The 18,844-nt window shown below is 37.3% G+C and overlaps 1 protein-coding gene across 1 annotated transcript; it reads left to right on the plus strand.

Moving 5' to 3' along the window:
- The first annotated feature begins 33 nt into the window (after window positions 1–33).
- On the plus strand, window positions 34–9,857 carry Rpp25 (ribonuclease P protein subunit Rpp25). Its single transcript, XM_083121699.1, has 4 exons — window positions 34–160; window positions 4,237–4,510; window positions 6,353–6,469; window positions 9,447–9,857. Coding segments are annotated over exons 1-4 (609 nt in total). The 5' UTR covers window positions 34–159; the 3' UTR covers window positions 9,664–9,857.
- The last annotated feature ends 8,987 nt before the right edge of the window (window positions 9,858–18,844 follow it).

Raw genomic sequence — 18,844 nt, forward strand, 5'->3', positions numbered from 1 at the left:
TAATGTGGTGCGTCGTATGATTGAGCATAATATTTAGGAATAAATGCAAGTGGTGAATCAACATGGAACTGTCGTCGATAGAGTCTGTGGCTAAAGTTTCATATTTTTGTTGTATCTGCTGTGATGTGCATGTAAATATGTGAAAATTGGAAGTGCATCAGTAAGTATTTTGAAGTTTCTCTTTTAGTATTACTGCCGTTATACTTTCAGTATTAATACCTTTATAACTCCACTCAAATGCGTATTTATTTGATACACACACGCATATATATATATGTGTATGTGTGTGTGTGTGTGTGTGAGAGAGAGAGAGTGAGAGTGTGTATATATATATATGTAAACTGAAATATAGTATGTAACATTCTTACTCGTACAGACGGATTTTCAAAGAAAATGCTTTGGCCCAAGTTCCTTTTGTTTTATTGCGATTTCATCATGCTACGAATGCAATTTTTACATGGTTCGATTTCGATTTATGTCTGTTAACACATACTGCGGAGTTTTAGCGATCATTTATTATTTTGTTCAATATATGCTATCGTGGTTAGGTTAGGCAGGTTAGGTTTGGTTCCCTTAGCATTAAAATAAAGTCTCTAAATGCATTCTACTAATGTTCCGATTTACTTCTACATTCATTCCCACGCTTCTACGATATTTACTGCCGGTTGTCGATGGAGAATATCTTGTCCATGAGAAGTGCGTAAGGTAATTTTCAAGTTGTTTTTTTTCAACATAAATAACTTTTTTCGAGTCCAAACCGCGCTTATACTTTAAGGAAGGTTGAAATTTCGTGTGACAATGATTTCCAAAATTCTACGATAATAAGTCTTTGTGCTAGGAGAAATCATAAAACAATCGTAACCGTTACCCCATTTCCATAACCCTAAAAAAAACCTCTAAATACGTCTATGGTTTCCGACATCATGTTTCAGAGCTTATTTTATTCCACTCTGCTTGCACAACAATTTTCAACTCTTGTTCGGACTTGATGTCTGCTTTATGGACTCGCCTCTTCAAAATTGCCCATAAATGCTCAATGGGATTTAAGTCTGGACTTTGAGCTGGTGTTTGTAGTAGTTTGGGCACATTCCATATTAGCCAATTTATGTTAACTCGCGCCTTATGCTTACTGTCATTGTCTTGTTGGAATGTGTAGATAGGTGGCATGTCCATTTTTTGGCCACTCTGCTTTACATTGTTCTTCAATATGTCCAAATAGACATATGCATCCATGATACCATCAATAAACTGGATGGTACCAACACCTTTGGACGACATACAGCCCCAAATCAATAATGATCCACCACCGTCTTTAACTGATGGAACTGTGTTAATGTGATCATTGTCTTTATTTGATTTTCTCCAGACCCTATTTATCCCATCTGACCCGTATATATATATCTTGGACTCATCTGACCATATGACACTATCCCAAAATTTCTGGTCCTTGTGGATGTGCTTTTTCGCGAATGAAAGGCTTTTCCTGCAATTCACCTTATTTACATACGGCCTCTTTCGTGCTATTCTGCCATGATATCCATGCTTCCACAAGCCACGTCGGACAGTTTGATCGGACATCATCTTGCCAGCAACATTTTCTACTAACGTAACTGAGGAACACTTAGTCGGGGGTTTTCTCGCACTCTTTTTAAAATAAAGCGTTCATCACATTTATTCAACCGTCTCTCTTTTGGGTTTCTATGCACATTCTGTGTTGAACCTTCCTCTCTAAATTTGTTTACTATGTATTGAATTGTGGAGTGTGATTTATTGACTGTTTGTCCAATTTTTCTTAACAAATAACCTCTAAGGGCCAAATTTATAATAACATCCTCCAGATTGGAACTAAGTTCCTTCACCTTGCTCATTTCGAACATGCTGATAGATAGACGATAGGCCTACAACAATACCTACGCCAGCATTCCGCTTGACGGGGAGCGAGCCTGCATGTTCAAACTTGTTACGAATTTGCAAAGTGCATAAAATTGCCCGAATAGCGGTGGCGCTGTATGCGAGGAAGATTGAAACTATTGCCTGTACGAATAACAATGTTGCATGCAACAGCGTGTTTTTCTCTTTTCACGCAAATTATATGCTCTGTTTATACACTTTGAGCATACATTTTTATTGACATTTGTTGGTGGAACCTTCATTAACATTAATTTCCAGGTACATATGAAAATGATTATATTTACTAGTAGATATGACGTTTTTCCTCGAAAATTCTATGTAAATAACAATGTTACATACTGTAGCTATAAATAAATACTTGGCGTATAATCCTCTTGTTATTAATAAACAGACAAATATATTACTGTAGGCAGTGCCCAGTGCGATAAAACTGGTAACAGTTCTGATTGTTTAATGATTTTTTCAATGTTCCGTAGGAGAAAGATCAAGTATTGCAGAATTGTAAAAGTTTTTGTTATAGTAAATTTGGACCTTAGTAAAAGTAATTACTGCTGTTTGGAGTTCCGAAAAATACAATCAGCGAAAAAAGACTGTATGAATGCACAATATAGAGAATGTCTCCAATTCCTTTCCTACTTCTTATACTCACTAAATATGCAGTCCTGGTAACGTATCTGGAGTTAAGATTTGGGGGTCATATGTAAAAATTGTACACTTATGGCTATATATGTTGCAAAATTACGGTCTTCATTACCGCAATCATTCTCCATACATAAACATAACAACCATGTTTGATGATATGAACAAGTGACGTTCGGCATTCGTTGGGCTGTCTACAGCGTTGCCATCACAGATTGGTTGGCACACTGTTCCTTCGTTACTTGCAGAGCATTAGTTGTTGCTTGGTCAGTGAGAATGACGAGGTAGAAGAGCATGTCGAATGCGGACTTTGATAAGAGGTAGGTTTGGCAACGGTGTTCGAGTGTTCTAGAAAAATGGCATCTTGGGCAGTAAGGATGCTAGTGCTACAAAACTTATATTTTGTTACAATATGTGGTCATTGGGAAAATATTTAACTGATATCCGCACAAAACTTTTTCCGGTAAGGCTAGGGTAAGAAAGTATCTTGAATTTCGTTAATATTTGGTAGATTAAGTAATTTTGCCCTTCTGATCAGTTCATTATGAACAGGTAGCTGCACGAACCAATCACGGGTAGCCCCACAAACCATTTCCGGTTAGGTTAGGTCAGGCAATCTTAGTTAAAATTTTGTTCGTAAAACAATGCGATAAAGCTTTAAAAAAAATCTCAAGTTACATCAGTTTTTTCATGATTTCCAGACATGACCCCCGCATTTTAACAACAGATTCGTGATTAGAAGGCCAAATTTAGTTAGTTTACCAAATATTAATGAAATTGGAGATATTCTCTATATTCTGCATTCGCTCCAAAAAGACAAAAAGTACTTTACACAAGCATCCATGCTTCCTATCGATAAAGCATTTTTCGTTCATAGAAGAAAGAGAAAGTATTGTAGAATAGTGTAATTGATTGTAAAAGTATATTTGAAGCTTTCTGAAAGTAATTAGCACTGTTTGCAGTTCTGAAAATTCCTATTTATTTGCGAAAAGAAGATGTAAGGTACTTACGCAAATATCCCCGCTTACCATCAAACAGGCATTCTTCAGACTACAGTTGACACGAGGCTTGAAGAAGTGTCATACTGGAGACCAGCACCAACAAGATGAGATGTTGGAAGCATTTAGGAAATTATTGTAATGTTTAAAGCCCTAAACCTGGTCCAGCTAACCTAAGCACAAAAGCATTTAGAGATGTTATTTGAATACTAAGAGCCCTAAACCTAACTCATCCAACCTAACTTGCAAATCCGTTCACACCACACACGTGACCTAGATGGCAGCAGCAGCAGTCCATAACCACAACTATAGTAAACAAGTGGCTGGTTGCAAGAGAAGAATCATATAGGTACGGAAGTAAAGAAAGAAGAAATCAGAATTAGGTAATAGGAACTTGAGCTGAAAATAGATCACAGAGAATAATGTCTCTGTGCTGTGACTCTGTTGGAAAGTAGCCTGTCATTATTATCACGATCTTTTAATGAATAATTCAAAATTAATTTAGTAAACAAACTGCCTTATCCTTCATTGTGAGCACAGGATCAAAATTGTATATGCTATGAAGAAAAATGTCCAAATATCTCAAGCTGGTGAAGATACCAGAGCAATAATTGCTGCCAGTAATCACATGTAGCAAACTTACCTGTGTTGTTATTCTCTTGTTTGTAACTTTCTCATTGTATTTCAGTGGAGAATTACACAAAGGGAAAAAATGTGGAAGATCCTCTCGGCAGAGACAAGATTCCTATCCCCAACTTGCCACCAACATTCCTGTGGATGAAAGTTAATCCAGGAAGTAAAATGAGGAACCTGCTAGGTTTTGCAATGAAAGCTTTCAAGGAGGAAAGAGTAATTGTTTGGAGTGGATCTGGTCCAGCTGTTAGTAAGACAGTAAGTTGTGCTGAAATAATGAAGAGGAGGTTCAAGAGTGTGCATCAGATCAACAAAATCTGTTTCAGGAAGTAAGTTCCGTAATTTCGAGGGCACTAAATCAACTTATAACTGGAAATATTTAATGTGTGTGTGAGGTATAGTATGGGAAAAGTTTAATGTTTCCATCCTTTTCACAGTAATGAAGGCAGTGGATATTCGAAATTAACGCTTTAAGTGTGGAAGGTGTATATATACACTTTGTGTTTGTTTTGTTTAGAAAATTCCACACTTGAGTGGTTAACAGTGTGTAGAAACATGGAACTTTTCCCATATGATCGATCCTCACATGAATATGAGAAGTGCTTCTTTTTTTCCCTTTTTTTTTGCATGAACTGTCATCTTGTTTTTCACTTTTCAGCAATGTAGTACAAAAATGTTCAGTGTTCTTTTTTTTTTATTCAGTTGGTCACTTTAGTAGGAAAAATAACATTTTGTCATATTAGTTCAGGTTGTGAAGTGAAAAAAGAGGACATATTTGTTTTTAATTTTCAGCAAAAAATGAAATGAATTAACACATGTTTTACAGTTCCATATCAACATGCTTGTTTGTGCTTTATTGCAAGTTTGAAATAGGTTTTTTACTTTACTTTTCATTTCTGTTTTGATGCTATTTGTTGTTTGTTTTGATACATACATGCATATAAATTAGGTGCCTAATGTCACTTAATTATATCAAATAGTGGTTTCAAACTCATATTTTACCATGTGTGTACAGAACCGTAAATAAGTGTAATTTCTTGTCAGTATTTTGAAAAGGAAAAATATCTCTTAACTAAATTAGTTTCTTGAATATCCTTCTTCTAGAATGACTAACTTTGAATTCAACAAACATTTTCTAAGGCTAGCAGTTGATTCATTAAGTTCAATTTTTTTCTCTTATTGGCCATAACAGTGAAAAGAACCATAACATTCATATCAAAAAGTTTAATGTATTCTAAATTATGTCTACAGTTTACATCAATGCATATAGAGTGGAACCTCGACTTTACATTTGCTGGAAAATTTGTTGGGACCATGAAGATTTAATCCATGAAGTGGGAAATTGTATATCATCTGGGAATGTAATTTTGGGGTTCCAGTATGTTTACAGAATAAGAGATCCCCATTTCTTAAATATACTTGTATTTAAAAAAAACTAATAAAACTGAAGTACAGTATAACCTCGTTAATCTGGAGCCCGATAAGCCAGACTTAGTTTAATCCGGACAGACAAAAATAATAATAATAAAAAAAAGCAGAATGCAAGGTTTTAAATGCAGAGCCAGGTCCGCCAGGTACATCATCATAATATGGGTATCGCGTATGTACGTACTGCATTGTATGTACAGTATTGCTTTACATTTTACTGTACTGTATAGTGTATTTAGGCCGATGCCCTTTAAATACACCATAATAAACATGTTTTGTTGCTATAAACGGAGTTTTAATGCACTTTCTACTGTTCTTTTAGGTTATTTACGTTACTCCGGACTTCCATTAAACTGGTCAACTTATCCCCCCATTAGTCTGGATTAACGAGGTTTTACTGTATTAAATTTTAAAGTTTATTCACAAGTATTCCGTGCATCCTAATCTTCCACCGAAGACAATTTATCAATTTAGTAATAAATGATTTCTTATTACCTGTAATACTGGCACATTTTTTAAAAAAGATTCACATAATGGTTGCACCCCAGTTGTTTGCAAAAATAAGTGGCAAAAAATCTGCAACAATTATTCTGTGAAATATGGTATATCAATTGAGAAATTTTGAAACCTGCAAATTATAAACCTCCATTAGTTATGCCTTTGGACCACTTTTTGCTTATTAAACCTGCCAACTTGTGATATAGTATGTTACCCTTTATTTTATTTTATTTATTTATTATTAGAGTGGAAGAATATTGGGAGCCACAAATAGATGAGCTGGACGAGTTAGTTGTTGCCAGAGAGATTCCAACAATCCACATTCTTTTGTCCAAGGATCCTTTGAATGCCAGCGAACCTGGGTAACTATGTTTTATTTGATTCTCTTGTGAGGGTAATGAATATACACTTATTAAAATATGAAACAAACAAGAAAGAAGTGTAATTCCATTTGTAAACTGTTTAGTGTGTATGAAACAGTACCTTACCATATACCAACATTGTAAAACTTTCCACATTTATTGTGCGTTACCTTTTCAAGGTATATTGAACTTATGGGCATCTTTAAATAAAATAAATTTCTCATTTCTTCGCTGATAAATACTTTCTGCTTGTATGCTACAGTTTTCAACCTTGTAGAAACATTCTGGAATGCAGGAAGTTTGAACCTTGTGAATAACGGATATTACATGCCTCTATCTTAGATATGATGTCTCTGTTAATGGATTGGACAGTAGCCAAGAACCAAAATGGCATGTGCTATTCTGCCCTTAAGAGGGAACTGGAGATGAGAAAACGTCACTGAAAACTGGTTCAATTTTTGCTTTTTTGTTGAATATAATTTTTTAGGGTAAGAGGTTGTAGACATACTTGAAGTACACATAGACCTAAATTATTATCTTGAGTACATTACACAATTACGTAATATCAATTTGCCAGATTGCCCAAATTGCAATATTTTATTTGAATTTTACAATGCTCAATACATGACATGGCTAAAAGGGATATTATTTTTAAAGCCACTTGCACAGCAAAAAAGTATCTTTCAAAAATCACACACATTATCACTGGTGAAAAATGCAACCACAGCAATCTTAATTTCATCTAGTGTATGTAGTTCACCACTTGCCCACTACAAAGAAAAGTACAGGTTCAAGACTTTACCTTTTGAGCTGACAACATAGGTCTCATGCTGTTTCATTTATGCTCAAAAATGAATGAGGTGGTGTTTTTTTCCCACTTTATGCACAGTAAGGCTAATTGGGACTGGACCATCAGTTTAAAGTGGGATCCGAACCACTATGGCCAGCCCCCGTGACGGAGTGGTTAGCACATCACACTACGATGCCAGGGGTCCCAGGTTCGAATCCTGGCCTGGACATGGATGCTTGTGAGTGTCCATTCATCAATTTCATCATATCATCACTCATCCCCCATCTTAGCAAATTAGCAAAACGAGACACAAGAAGCGAAGTAAAATAAATCAAAAAACAAAAACCGAACCACTATGTGCCTCCACCAGGTATCGAACCTGGGACCTCTTGATTACAAGGCAACGATGCTAGGGTGCATCAGCAGCCATCCCCTCCCCCTCTAAAAATTAACCTTTCTTGCTTTAGTGCAATATGATTTCATAAATTTTAATTAATACAATTGCCAGACTATACAAGAAAAGCTATCATACTAAAATTAATATTACTATTATCATTCAGAACTACTACTATGGTGCATTTAGCAAAACTGAAACCACCCCTCTGCCCATGGGATCATTAGAATGGACAAAGTGGTCAGTCGAGTGCCTAGAAATTGACATGAATTTGATTATAGACAAAAGCAACAAAACAAGACAAATGTTTATGAAAGTAGATAAGAGAAACAAAATGACTTAGTTTGAGCAGAAATGACGTTAAGAATTTGTTGTTTCCATAACCCAAAAATTAACATTTCCACAAGACAGTGCTTCAAAATGTACAAAGTTCATTTATGTGAGTGGGCTTCCCCGATGGCGCAGTGGTAGCGTCGTCGCCTTGTATTCAAGAGGTCCTGGGTTCCATACCCGGTGGAGGCACATAGTGGTTCGGATTCCACTTTAAACAGTAGGTCCAGTCCCGATTAGCCTTATTGTGCATAAAGTGGACTTAAAACACCAAATCAATCAATCAATCATTTATGTGAGTAGAATTTTCCTTCCCTTGAACTTTCAAAGATTTTTTCGTGATTGAGATGAGTAAAAGGTATAACAAAATACAAGTATGATTATGTATTTATAAGTGTTGATGAATTGAAATATATTTTGGATAATAAATTTCATATACTTAATTGTTTAGTATTTCAATTAAAACATTTTCCTCAATGATATAATAATAATAAGTTATGAATAAGTAACAAAATTAACTAAACTCTGTAGTGTAACAGCACTTTGAGGGGCAAGGATTCCCAAGTGCGTATCAATGGATGGCAGTTGATCATTGCATAGTGAGTCTAGTTGTTCTTATTTTGTGGTCTTTGAGACCAGTCAGCCAGTGTTCCTTTCAAGTAGCTCCCCAATTAGCCCCACAATGGTGAGTGAACACTGAAATTTTGCAAACAAAATTCTTGCCAACTCCCAGTCCAACTCTTAACACTTAAGAGTGCTAATCACGTATATATACGGAGTTACCGAACTTCTCTACTGAACGGATCATGTATATATACGAAGTTGAATTCAAAATTTATTTCAACGGTCATTTGCCATACATTTACGGAGTTAGCAATCCTTAGTAATGTTTGGACATCGTACTTCCTCATACTGCCACTAGATGGTGGGCAAATGCTGATAACGGTTCTGTTCGCCTCGTTGTCTGATAGCGATATGCTAGCTTCCGTCTTCTACAGTGCTGGCGATTAGGGGGCAGTTGTCCCCCCTCCCAATTTTTGCCACTTTTGCTCCCACACTATGCTAAATCTTATAACAAAGGGAAATATACTGTCTTTGCCCCCTCCCCCCCAAGTTTTGTGACCCAATCTGCATGTCATCTATCTTGTCAACTTTTTATTTTTAGTACATTTCATATCATTTATGATGAAACGTCCAAGGTAGCCATGTGGTTATAATGTAACATATCATATATCAAAATAAAGAGGAAGAATCAAACTTTTCAACAGGGTATGATGCATATATTTTACATTTTTAGTTTTTGAGATTCCTCTGGGTACGAACCTGATGGCCACTCTGTGTACAAAGCTGATAAGGAAGCAAGACTCTCACCAAATACTAACAAACACTGAATATTTTGCAATACAGTATGTGTGTGTGTGTTTATGTAAATATTTTGCTATACAACAAATTTACCCTTGTAGGTACCAGGCACCAGGGTCATTCGATGCATTCTGGAAATCAGAAGTGAGGGAAGAACGAAGGCATCCTGTTCGCAGAAATAAACCACGTGTTTCTGCAGAACGGTGTGCTGGATTTGGTCTGCCAGTCAACAGGAAAAGTGAGAAGAAAAGAGCTAAGGATTTAGGCAACAAAGAAGTCAAATATAATTCTAGTTTGCCCATGGAAGAGGAAAGGTAACACAGCAAGCAGTGAGGAAGATAAAAGTGCCAAGTAACCTCTCCAGGATGAAAATTTGAACTTTAGACAGAGGTGAAAATAATTGTATGTAACAAGAAGTGATATGTTCTGCTGTTAATGACTTTTATTTTAAAGATGCTGTGTAAAACATTGATATTTGAATTACAGTAGAATTCCACTTTTATGTTTTCCCACATTTTAAGTTTTTACATTTTGATTTCCTGAAAAATGTAAAAATCAAGGTTCCACTGAAATAACTGTTGGATTGTGATATCAGGTGTTTGGAGTTTATGGAATGTATATATTATGTATATGATCTGCAAAAAGTTATTGTTATGCTCTGAATTGACACTGTAGGAGATTTTCAATTTGAGTAAGGTGTGTGATGGAAGTTGCTGAAAATCTTCCTAGGAAAGCTTTTGAATATCTGTTCACAGAGTGTGAACACCTGTTCATTTCAGCAAGATGTCATCCCACACTGCTTAGGTAGTAAAAAATAATACAATGTCATCATGATCATTGCAATTGTTATTCTAGTGAAGCATCCCAAGATATTCCATCATAGTTCCTCCTCTGCCTATCCAAATCCATGTTGATGGTATCATCTTACTTCTTGTATTTAATCTAGTCAGTCATTTTCCTGGCTAGTACTTAATCTGGATTGTATTTTTTTCTCTATAAATGTCCACAGTTCTTGATGTCTTATTCAAACTTTTTTACTTTAATGTTACAACTGGAAAACAAATGCACTTGGAGCTACAAATAAATCATCTGTATTGAAAAAGTTAGTACGTGTTTTCATCTGATAGAGCTGAGTGTTCTGCAGCATGTTCACAGTAATAGATGAAATGTCAGAAATTCTATACATTTCACTATATTACAGTAGACCTACCATATTGATGCTGGCATTAATTATATCACCCTGGATATATTTCAGAGCACCTGGCTTGAAACCAACAATTAGATGGAAACTTCTGTGGAACACCAAGGAACTCGTGTAGCAGTCTTCAAATTTATTTTAAATGTGAACTGATTTTGCCATAGTTTTTTTTTTAAAATTCCAGGTGCATTATTTTTCCAGTAGCAATAAATTGAATAGGGCATCCTTTATTTTAATGTGAAACTTTATTATCTGTAACCTTTCATCTTGTGCCATTCTTTTCATGTCTACATTTGTGATTATCTTGTACTTAAAAGTGGTTTTAATTTCTTACAGGAAACATTTCATGTTGCAAGTTCCACATGAAAAAAAAATATGTACAGTCTCACAAACAGCCAGCCAATACAAAGTAAAAGATCGTGATCCAGTCTATATTCAAACCACTGGATTCAAATTCGGAGAAATTCTCTCTTGTGTGACCCACACATCTTATCTTTAATACTTTCTGCATTCTACGGATACTGGCATCCACTTTTTCACATCACCTTTGTTGCTAGAGTCTTTCACTTTCCACAATTAACTGGTATCGTTCTGGCCTCTGTATTTCCATCCGTTTGAAGCATACTGATGTCCTGCTCATTACACTGCACAACAAATTTGAAGACATTTTCTGTCCTTTAGATGAGTGAAAACCGTATGCTTCTATCATGCATCATTTTCATTGGACAGCCACCTGATGCATTGCTACAAGTATGTGTGATAGGCATATTATAATACACTACACAGTAAGAAAACACAGTAACAATACCTACGAACATGACGTTGTAGACCATTTACTGTACGCTTGTACATATCTGTAGGGGTCTCCCTGATGATAGACCAACAATAGTCAGCAAGCATACTGCTGTTCCAACGTCTTTTCAAAGTAGCAATATCCTGGTGGAAACTTTCCCCATGTTCATCACTGACTGCTCCCAGGTTTTTTGGGGGAAAGCCCACATGTGAGTCCAGAAAGTGTAATTTGAGGTACATGTGCCACCCCATGACATGAAACCAGTGCACCATGTCACGAACAGTGACTTCATATTTGTGTGCTTTACCCAGGAAACTAGAACACACCAACTTGAGTGCCTGCCATGCTGCATTTGCTGGGTCAGAAAGTGTAGAATCAAACGGCTCTAATCTGTGTGCCAATGAACACACCTTCCTTAACCTTTGCCTCACTTCAGTGTGGGAATTTCGCCCAGAGGTACCTGAAAGCTTGGCCTTCTCAGGCTAGTGCTTTGACGAAGATTCTCATCAAACCAATCTTGATGTGTAATGGGGCAGAAATACATTCTGATTGATTGATTATATTAAAATAGCTTCTTCCTCGTTGCCGCATCCCACATTTTGGGGCTTTTCAATTAGATCTCGTGATATGTTCTTGATGTCGTTAGTAGTGGCAGGTGTTTAAGGACATAATGATTATCTCTGTCCCGACTGTCCCACTCACAGAGGAAGCAAAAGTATTTCAAGTAACTGTCTTACATACATCTTATCCTGTCATAAAAGTGTGCGTGCTCCCCTGTGCTTTGCACCATGCCATGAAGGCATGTAGGGGTGTGGAGTTAGGGCCACACACTTTCTTGATCACGGCATGTAGGGGTGTGGAGTTATTGCCACACACTTTCTTGATCACGGCCGAAGATGGGGGTGATGTGATCAGCACCACGCCCCTGGCTGCCTCTACCCCCCAGAGTTTCCTCCAGGTACCCACTTTATACGATGCTGGGTGGGTGCCGGTGCCACTTGAACAGGTGGAAAAAATTTATTCTGTCATACCAATGTATAATTTCAGGCATTCATTCTTTGTAACACAGGAGAAACATACTTTCGGCTATTGTACTATACGTTTATCATGTAACTTTCAAATTTTGTGTTTTTGGCTAAATTGCACGTGATACACGGAAACAAATTGCAGATTCGTTTTTGTCATGCACAAATACATTAGAATCACACATTTTCATCGAAAGGACAAATTCATACTATGGGAATGAGCGGAGCGGTAATAGATAATGAAGGTACTCACGTTTTCCGCAAATCTGTTTTACATTATTTTTCTATTAATTTCGGTAGCCACTGCCACCATCCTCGTTGGAATTTGTTGTGTTGTTGCTTGGTGCATTTCTGTTGTTTTTTCCTAAATCGCTGCTAGGTGTTCTGCTGTTGCCTGTATATCTGCGTATATGTCGTCTACTGTTCACCAGTGTTAATTGCTGCAGTAACGGAAGCCAGACATGGTGTGCCTTACCACTATCTATGTTCAGTTCATGATTGTAGTGCATGATGGCGTGTGTTTCTTTAATTTTTGTGTCTATGAGGGTGTGTGCTTTGTATTTGACATGTACTTTCTCAATTTTATGGTTGTGGAATTTGATATGCTTGGCAAGTCCGGTGGTGGGTTGGGCAGTTTTTGCATTTGATAGGTGCTGCTGAATTCTCTCACTGATGGGCCTGATGGATCTGCCGATGTAATGAGCCTTGCACTCGCATTCAGCATTATAGACGCCTGGATTGTTGAGGGGGAGAGGAAGTACCGTTTATGTTTGTTTAGTTGGTCAGCTATTTTGGAGGTTGGTTTGTGTGCTATTTAGATGTTGTAGGGGCGGAGGGCTTTGGTAAGGCGGTTGGATGTGGTAGGATGGTAGGGAAAGGCAAACCACTTGGTTTTGTTACTGGGATCTGGTTGCGACACTGGAACGGGTTGTGTTGATGGTGCAGGTTGTCTGACTTGGATTTCAGCTTTGCTGCACCATGTGGAGAGTTGACATTCAGTATATCCATGTTTTAGTGCTAGTTCCATGATGGTTGCTATCTCGTCCCTCAGGTCTTCTTCTCTGGAACAGTAGGAGAAGGCTCTTCGGAAGAAGTTTAGCCATACGTTGGCCTTTTGCTTGGGTGGATGGTTGGGTAGTGCATGGATATATTGGTTGCCTGCATCTGGTTTTCTGAAAACTGTGGTTGTGAATTTGTTTCCCCCACGGCTGATGGTGAGGTCCAAGAAATTGATTTTGACCTGCTTTTCGTGTTCTATGGTGAACCTCACAGTTTGTGTAACCACCCCTTGACAGTCATTGAACCACTGCACTTGCATGATTGTTTGTCTCAGACATCTGCTTCTGTGCTGTTTGATTTTGAGGAACAAATGGTACAGACATAGCTGTTCATGCAATTGCCTTGAATGCATACAAGCATTGAAGTTAACATGTAGGCAAAATCAAAGGTCTGTTGACCTGTGGTTGCCACTCATTTTGGAAGGTCCGTTCATAACGTGCCTTTTGAGCAAGCCGAGGTGGTTGTAAAACTGTGACGTCATACAAATGACAGATCGCTGGGGAGAGTTTAGTATCCGCTTGTTTTAGCAAGGGAAACGTGTTTCTGTGTTCTTTCCTTGCTCTTGTATTCACGTGCATTTTTAGTCATTTTATTGTGTTTTTCATATTGTAGTGTGAGTGATAATAATAATGTCTACCTGTGCTGTGAGCACATGTTGAAACTATCTCAGGAAAACAAAAACATTTGATATTGTTTACCATAAATTTCCTCCCGACGAGAAGTTCCGAAAAATCTGGGTGAGCAAATGTTATCGAAAAGACAAATTTCAGGTTGCTAACTTGAGAATTTGTTCTTCACATTTTACACCAGAATGTTACGAACGCGATTTAAAATCAGAATTATTAGGAATTACACCTAAGAAGAGACTGAAGAAAGATGCCATCCCTACATTGTTACTTCCAGTCACACATGTGCAGGTCAGTGACAACAACAGCGTTTGTGCAAGACTTGCAAAGGCAAGATGTGTTAGGAAAAGGGTTCTCTCAGAGGTAAGTGAACAATTATTTCTGAACAGTAGCATGCCACCTCAAGAACAAACGCCTTTATCTGGTCTTGTCATTTGTTCGTTCAATAGAAAGTGAAAAAATCGAAAGCACAAAACAACTGGAAGTGCTTTGTGGGGAAAATGAGAAGCTAAAGACAGATATAAATAAATGTCATGAGGAAATCAAAAACCTTAAAATCAATTTGCAAAAATGGCAAGCAACGTATAAGAAGATATTGCAGTCAAAAGTGGCTTTAAAAACAAGGGAGCGAAAGAAAGTGAAAACTATCGTGAACAAAAAAGTGAGACAAATTTTGAGCAAACCTTTACTCCAGGGCAAATCAACATGTTAATTAAGGGGGAAAGAAAGCAGAGGTGGAAACAGGAAGATATAATTCCTGCATTAACACACAGAGCGATCAGTGAACGATTGTATACCCACATGAGATCAGAGGTCGGAATTCCATTACCCAGCATTGCAACACTTCGTCGCTGGGTGCACAAATTGAGACTCCCACTGGGAATTCTTGCACCTGTCTTGAATATTATGAAACCGCAGGGACAGTTTGACTAAAGTGGAAAAACTGAGTGTTCTGTTGTTTGATGAAATTAATGTTGATGGATGCGTGTGCTACGACAGTGAAAATGACAGTTTTGTTCCCCATAGAAATGTTCAGGTTGCAATGCTTAGAGGATTGATAGGTGAATGGAAACAGCCAGTATACCATAACTTCGATAAGGCTATGACCAAGGGTTTATTTGTTTGATATTATATCAATGGTTGGGGTAGCTATAGTTTTGGATCTAGGTGGAAGTAATAGAAAACTGTGTAACGATCTTAGTGTCAATTGTCAACAGCCGTTTTTTCAGTTCCATTGTCAGGGGAGAAAATTTGTGTTTTGCGGATTTGCCACACTTAATAAAATTATTGACGAATCATTTTATCGATAATGGGATCCAGTGGAATGAAACTGTCATGAAGAAAGATATCATAGAAAGGATACTCAAAATGGATTCTTCCGAACTTAAGTTTGCTCCAAAGTTAAATTGGATGCACATATCAGTGCAACAGAACGACAGACAAAGGGTTGCGCCAGCAATGGAACTTTTCTCCAGGCACACTGCTGCTGTTATTGAGTATGTCTTCCCAGAGAATGAGGTTGGGGCAATTTTTTTCCATCTCACTAACAATTTTATTGACGTCATGAATTTAGGTGTGCCACTGAATTCTAGCAATAAAATCAAATGTGGCTTTGGCATACATTATGATGAACAAATGGAAGTGCTTAGTGAAATGGAGAAAGCAATATCAGAGCCAAGAGTTACGGGAAAATGCAATCTTCTTCCATTCCAACAAGGATTTCTTGTCTACATATGCAGCTTAAGAGGATTATACCATGATTTAAAATGAAAAGGTTTGAAATACATTCTTACCAGAAAGTTGAACCAAGTTGCTCTGGAGAACCTTTTCTCTCAATTTTGTGGGATAGGGAATTTTTACAACAATCTGCTACCGGTAGAAGTGAAGCATGGGTTGCGCTTATTGATACTACGGTGCTGCCTGCCTCACCTGGCGAGTGCTCCTGTGGAAGATGCTGGGGAAACCACGACGCTTGCTTCATTGTTTGATGGTCTCGTCGATTCTCAAACAACTGACCAAAGACAAGAAGTGACCTTTACGTCATCATCTGTAGACCTACCAGATGAAAACAGTGACATGAAATGAAGAAAAGGAGGCTCTGCGGTATGTTGAGGGCTATATCGCAAGAAAATGTAGGAATGTTGAAGCTGGTGAAATTTGTGCATCAAATTCATCGGGTGAAGGATGGATAGAAACTTTGTCACGAGGTGGCCTTGTGTCTCCTTCTCCTCGTTGGATGCAAGTTATAAAAGAGTGTGAGAGAATATTCCGGCAGTTCCACGGAAAAACAATAAATCGGGGAGCAAAAGTAATAAGCAGTCTGTTGGAAATTCTGAAAAATAGGTTTCCCCATGAAGATCCAAAGATGCTCAAGTTGTTTTGTAGAGCAAGAACATTTTTCCGAGTTTGATATCTGAATCGAAGGACCCAAGAAATACAAAGGAGAAATACCATTAAACAAAAACAATGGACCCAGAGCTGCTGCTCTTCCAGTTCTTTCCAGCACTAGCTGGGGTAAGTTTATGCTTTTACATACTTACACCATTACTTTCATGTATTCTGTGTAAGTTGTTTTGCGATGCTCTTCAGTATTTTTTTCTCCTCTTAAAAACAAGAATGTTGCATGCTTTACAGTGCTGAAAATAGCAGACATGCAGAGAGTATCACCTTGATGACGTCACAGAAACCCTGCCGAGGTTGTAAACACGAGGAGTGACAAAAAGGCCTGTTATGACCAGACCTAGAGCAGGGGAAAGTGGGCTTCGACGGACCTTGGGCAAAACCATCGTGTCGAGAACCTTACTCTCACTAACATTCAGGCATTTTGAATTTGCTTAGCAGATGATGTGAATGCAATGGCAACAGCATTCAAGTGACCTGAACAGTACAGTGTTTTAGCATACTAGTACCCTTTCAACTAAACATCGTGAAATGAAACTAAGTTCTGAATAAAACATACCATTTGAGTCAGTTTTCAAAACTATATTTGACAAATATTTCAAACCTCCTTCCAATATAAAATAAATTATAAGTGAAATAAATGTTATGCTAGTATCACTTAGAATTGACTTGCTGGTCTGTAGACTTTAAGGATGGTAGAATAGAATGAAATAGAAATTGAAACAAACAGCAAAAACAAAAACACGTATCAGAGATTTATATAAAGGTGTAAATGAATTTAGAAAGGGGTGGCAACCTAAAGTAAACTTGATAAAAGATAAAAACGGTGCCTTTTTTGCCGATCCAAGCGTTATTTTAAATAGATAGAAGAACTACTTTAATGACCTCTTAAATGTTCATGTAGGAGATAAATCAGAAGTAAATGAAGTACACACAGCAGAACCTTTAGTTCCAGAACCTAACTTGACTGAAGTTAAAGATGCTATTAAAAGGCTAAAGAATAACAAAGCACCTGGCATTGATTTAATACCAGCTGAGTTAATTAAATATGGTGGAAATTCGTTAATATGTCAAATTCATAAATTAATTTGTTTAATATGGAATAAAGAAGAAATCCCTCGACAGTGGAAAGAATTCATAAATGTTCCTGCGTTTGAAAAAAGGTGATAAAATGAACTGCAATAATTACCATGGAATTTCTCTACTCTCAACAACATATAAAATATTATCTAACATTCTTTTAACAAGACTAACCCCATATGCTAATGAAATTATAGGTGATTATCAATGTGGATTTAAACGTAACGGATCAAATTTTTCTCATCAGACAGACACTTGAGAAAAAGTGGGAAAGTGTCCATCAGCTATTCATTGATTTCAAGAAAGCATATGACTCAGTCAAAAGAGATGGTAAAAAAAAAGGTAAAGTGCTCCCCTGTACTTAGCACCACGCCATGAAGGCATATAGGGAGTGTGTGGGTAACGCCCCACACTTTCTTGATCCGGTCATGAGTGGGGGGGAGTGATGTAATCAGCATCACACCCCTGACTGCCTGTTTGGGAACTCCCTACATTTTCCCCAACTTTCATTTTACAAGGTAAACTTCAGCACCACTTCACGGTGATTTGAAAGATTGCATTTATTTCTTAAGGTTTGTTGACCTGGTTTCTACGAAGTAAGTATATCTCCTGTGTGTATTAGCTTTGTGCAGGCACTTTCTAGCCACCATTGACATCCATGTCAAAGGCAACAGTTCCCATTGTGATATCACAGAGAGAGAATTCTTCATAGGTAAAACTAAGGATAGCTCAGTTGGTAGAGCAATAGCAAGGTATGATTGACACCCAGGTTCAAGTCCTGTATTATTCCTAAAATTTCTATTAAGTACATATCCTGTGTGTATATATAAAAAAAAACCTAGGCCAGTATCCAGTGGCCAATTTTTTTTTCTTCAGAAATTTGGAGCCTGTTTATCATAACTAGGCTGAGACTGATAGGCACAAAAAATACAAAATAGGCACTACAATCAATGAATGTCAACAGATTTTTCCATATTAAGCACTTAAAAAGCATTTTCAAATAGGCACTTATGAGTGAACTAAGCAACAAAAAAAAACTGTTGTATTACTTTCAGAAATTGATTTTTATTAAGTTAAATAACTCAATAGCCTAAATTTTCTGTGGTAAAAAAAAAGTATTTTAGGAAGCGCGGTGGATTTTCTTCACTAACTACCCATACAGTCAGCAGGACAACCTCTAACAAAGGAAGGTAAGGTTCCCCATGCATATAGTACCATGCCATGAAGGCACATTTTAGGGAATACTTGATCTTGGCTATTTTGGAGGTATTTAATCAGCCAGATGCTCCAGCTGCCTTAACCCCCCCTCCCCTCCCCA

This window comes from Lepisma saccharinum, chromosome 4 (assembly GCF_977018435.1).
Source record: "Lepisma saccharinum chromosome 4, izLepSacc3.1, whole genome shotgun sequence".
NCBI classification, from domain to species: domain Eukaryota; kingdom Metazoa; phylum Arthropoda; class Insecta; order Zygentoma; family Lepismatidae; genus Lepisma; species Lepisma saccharinum.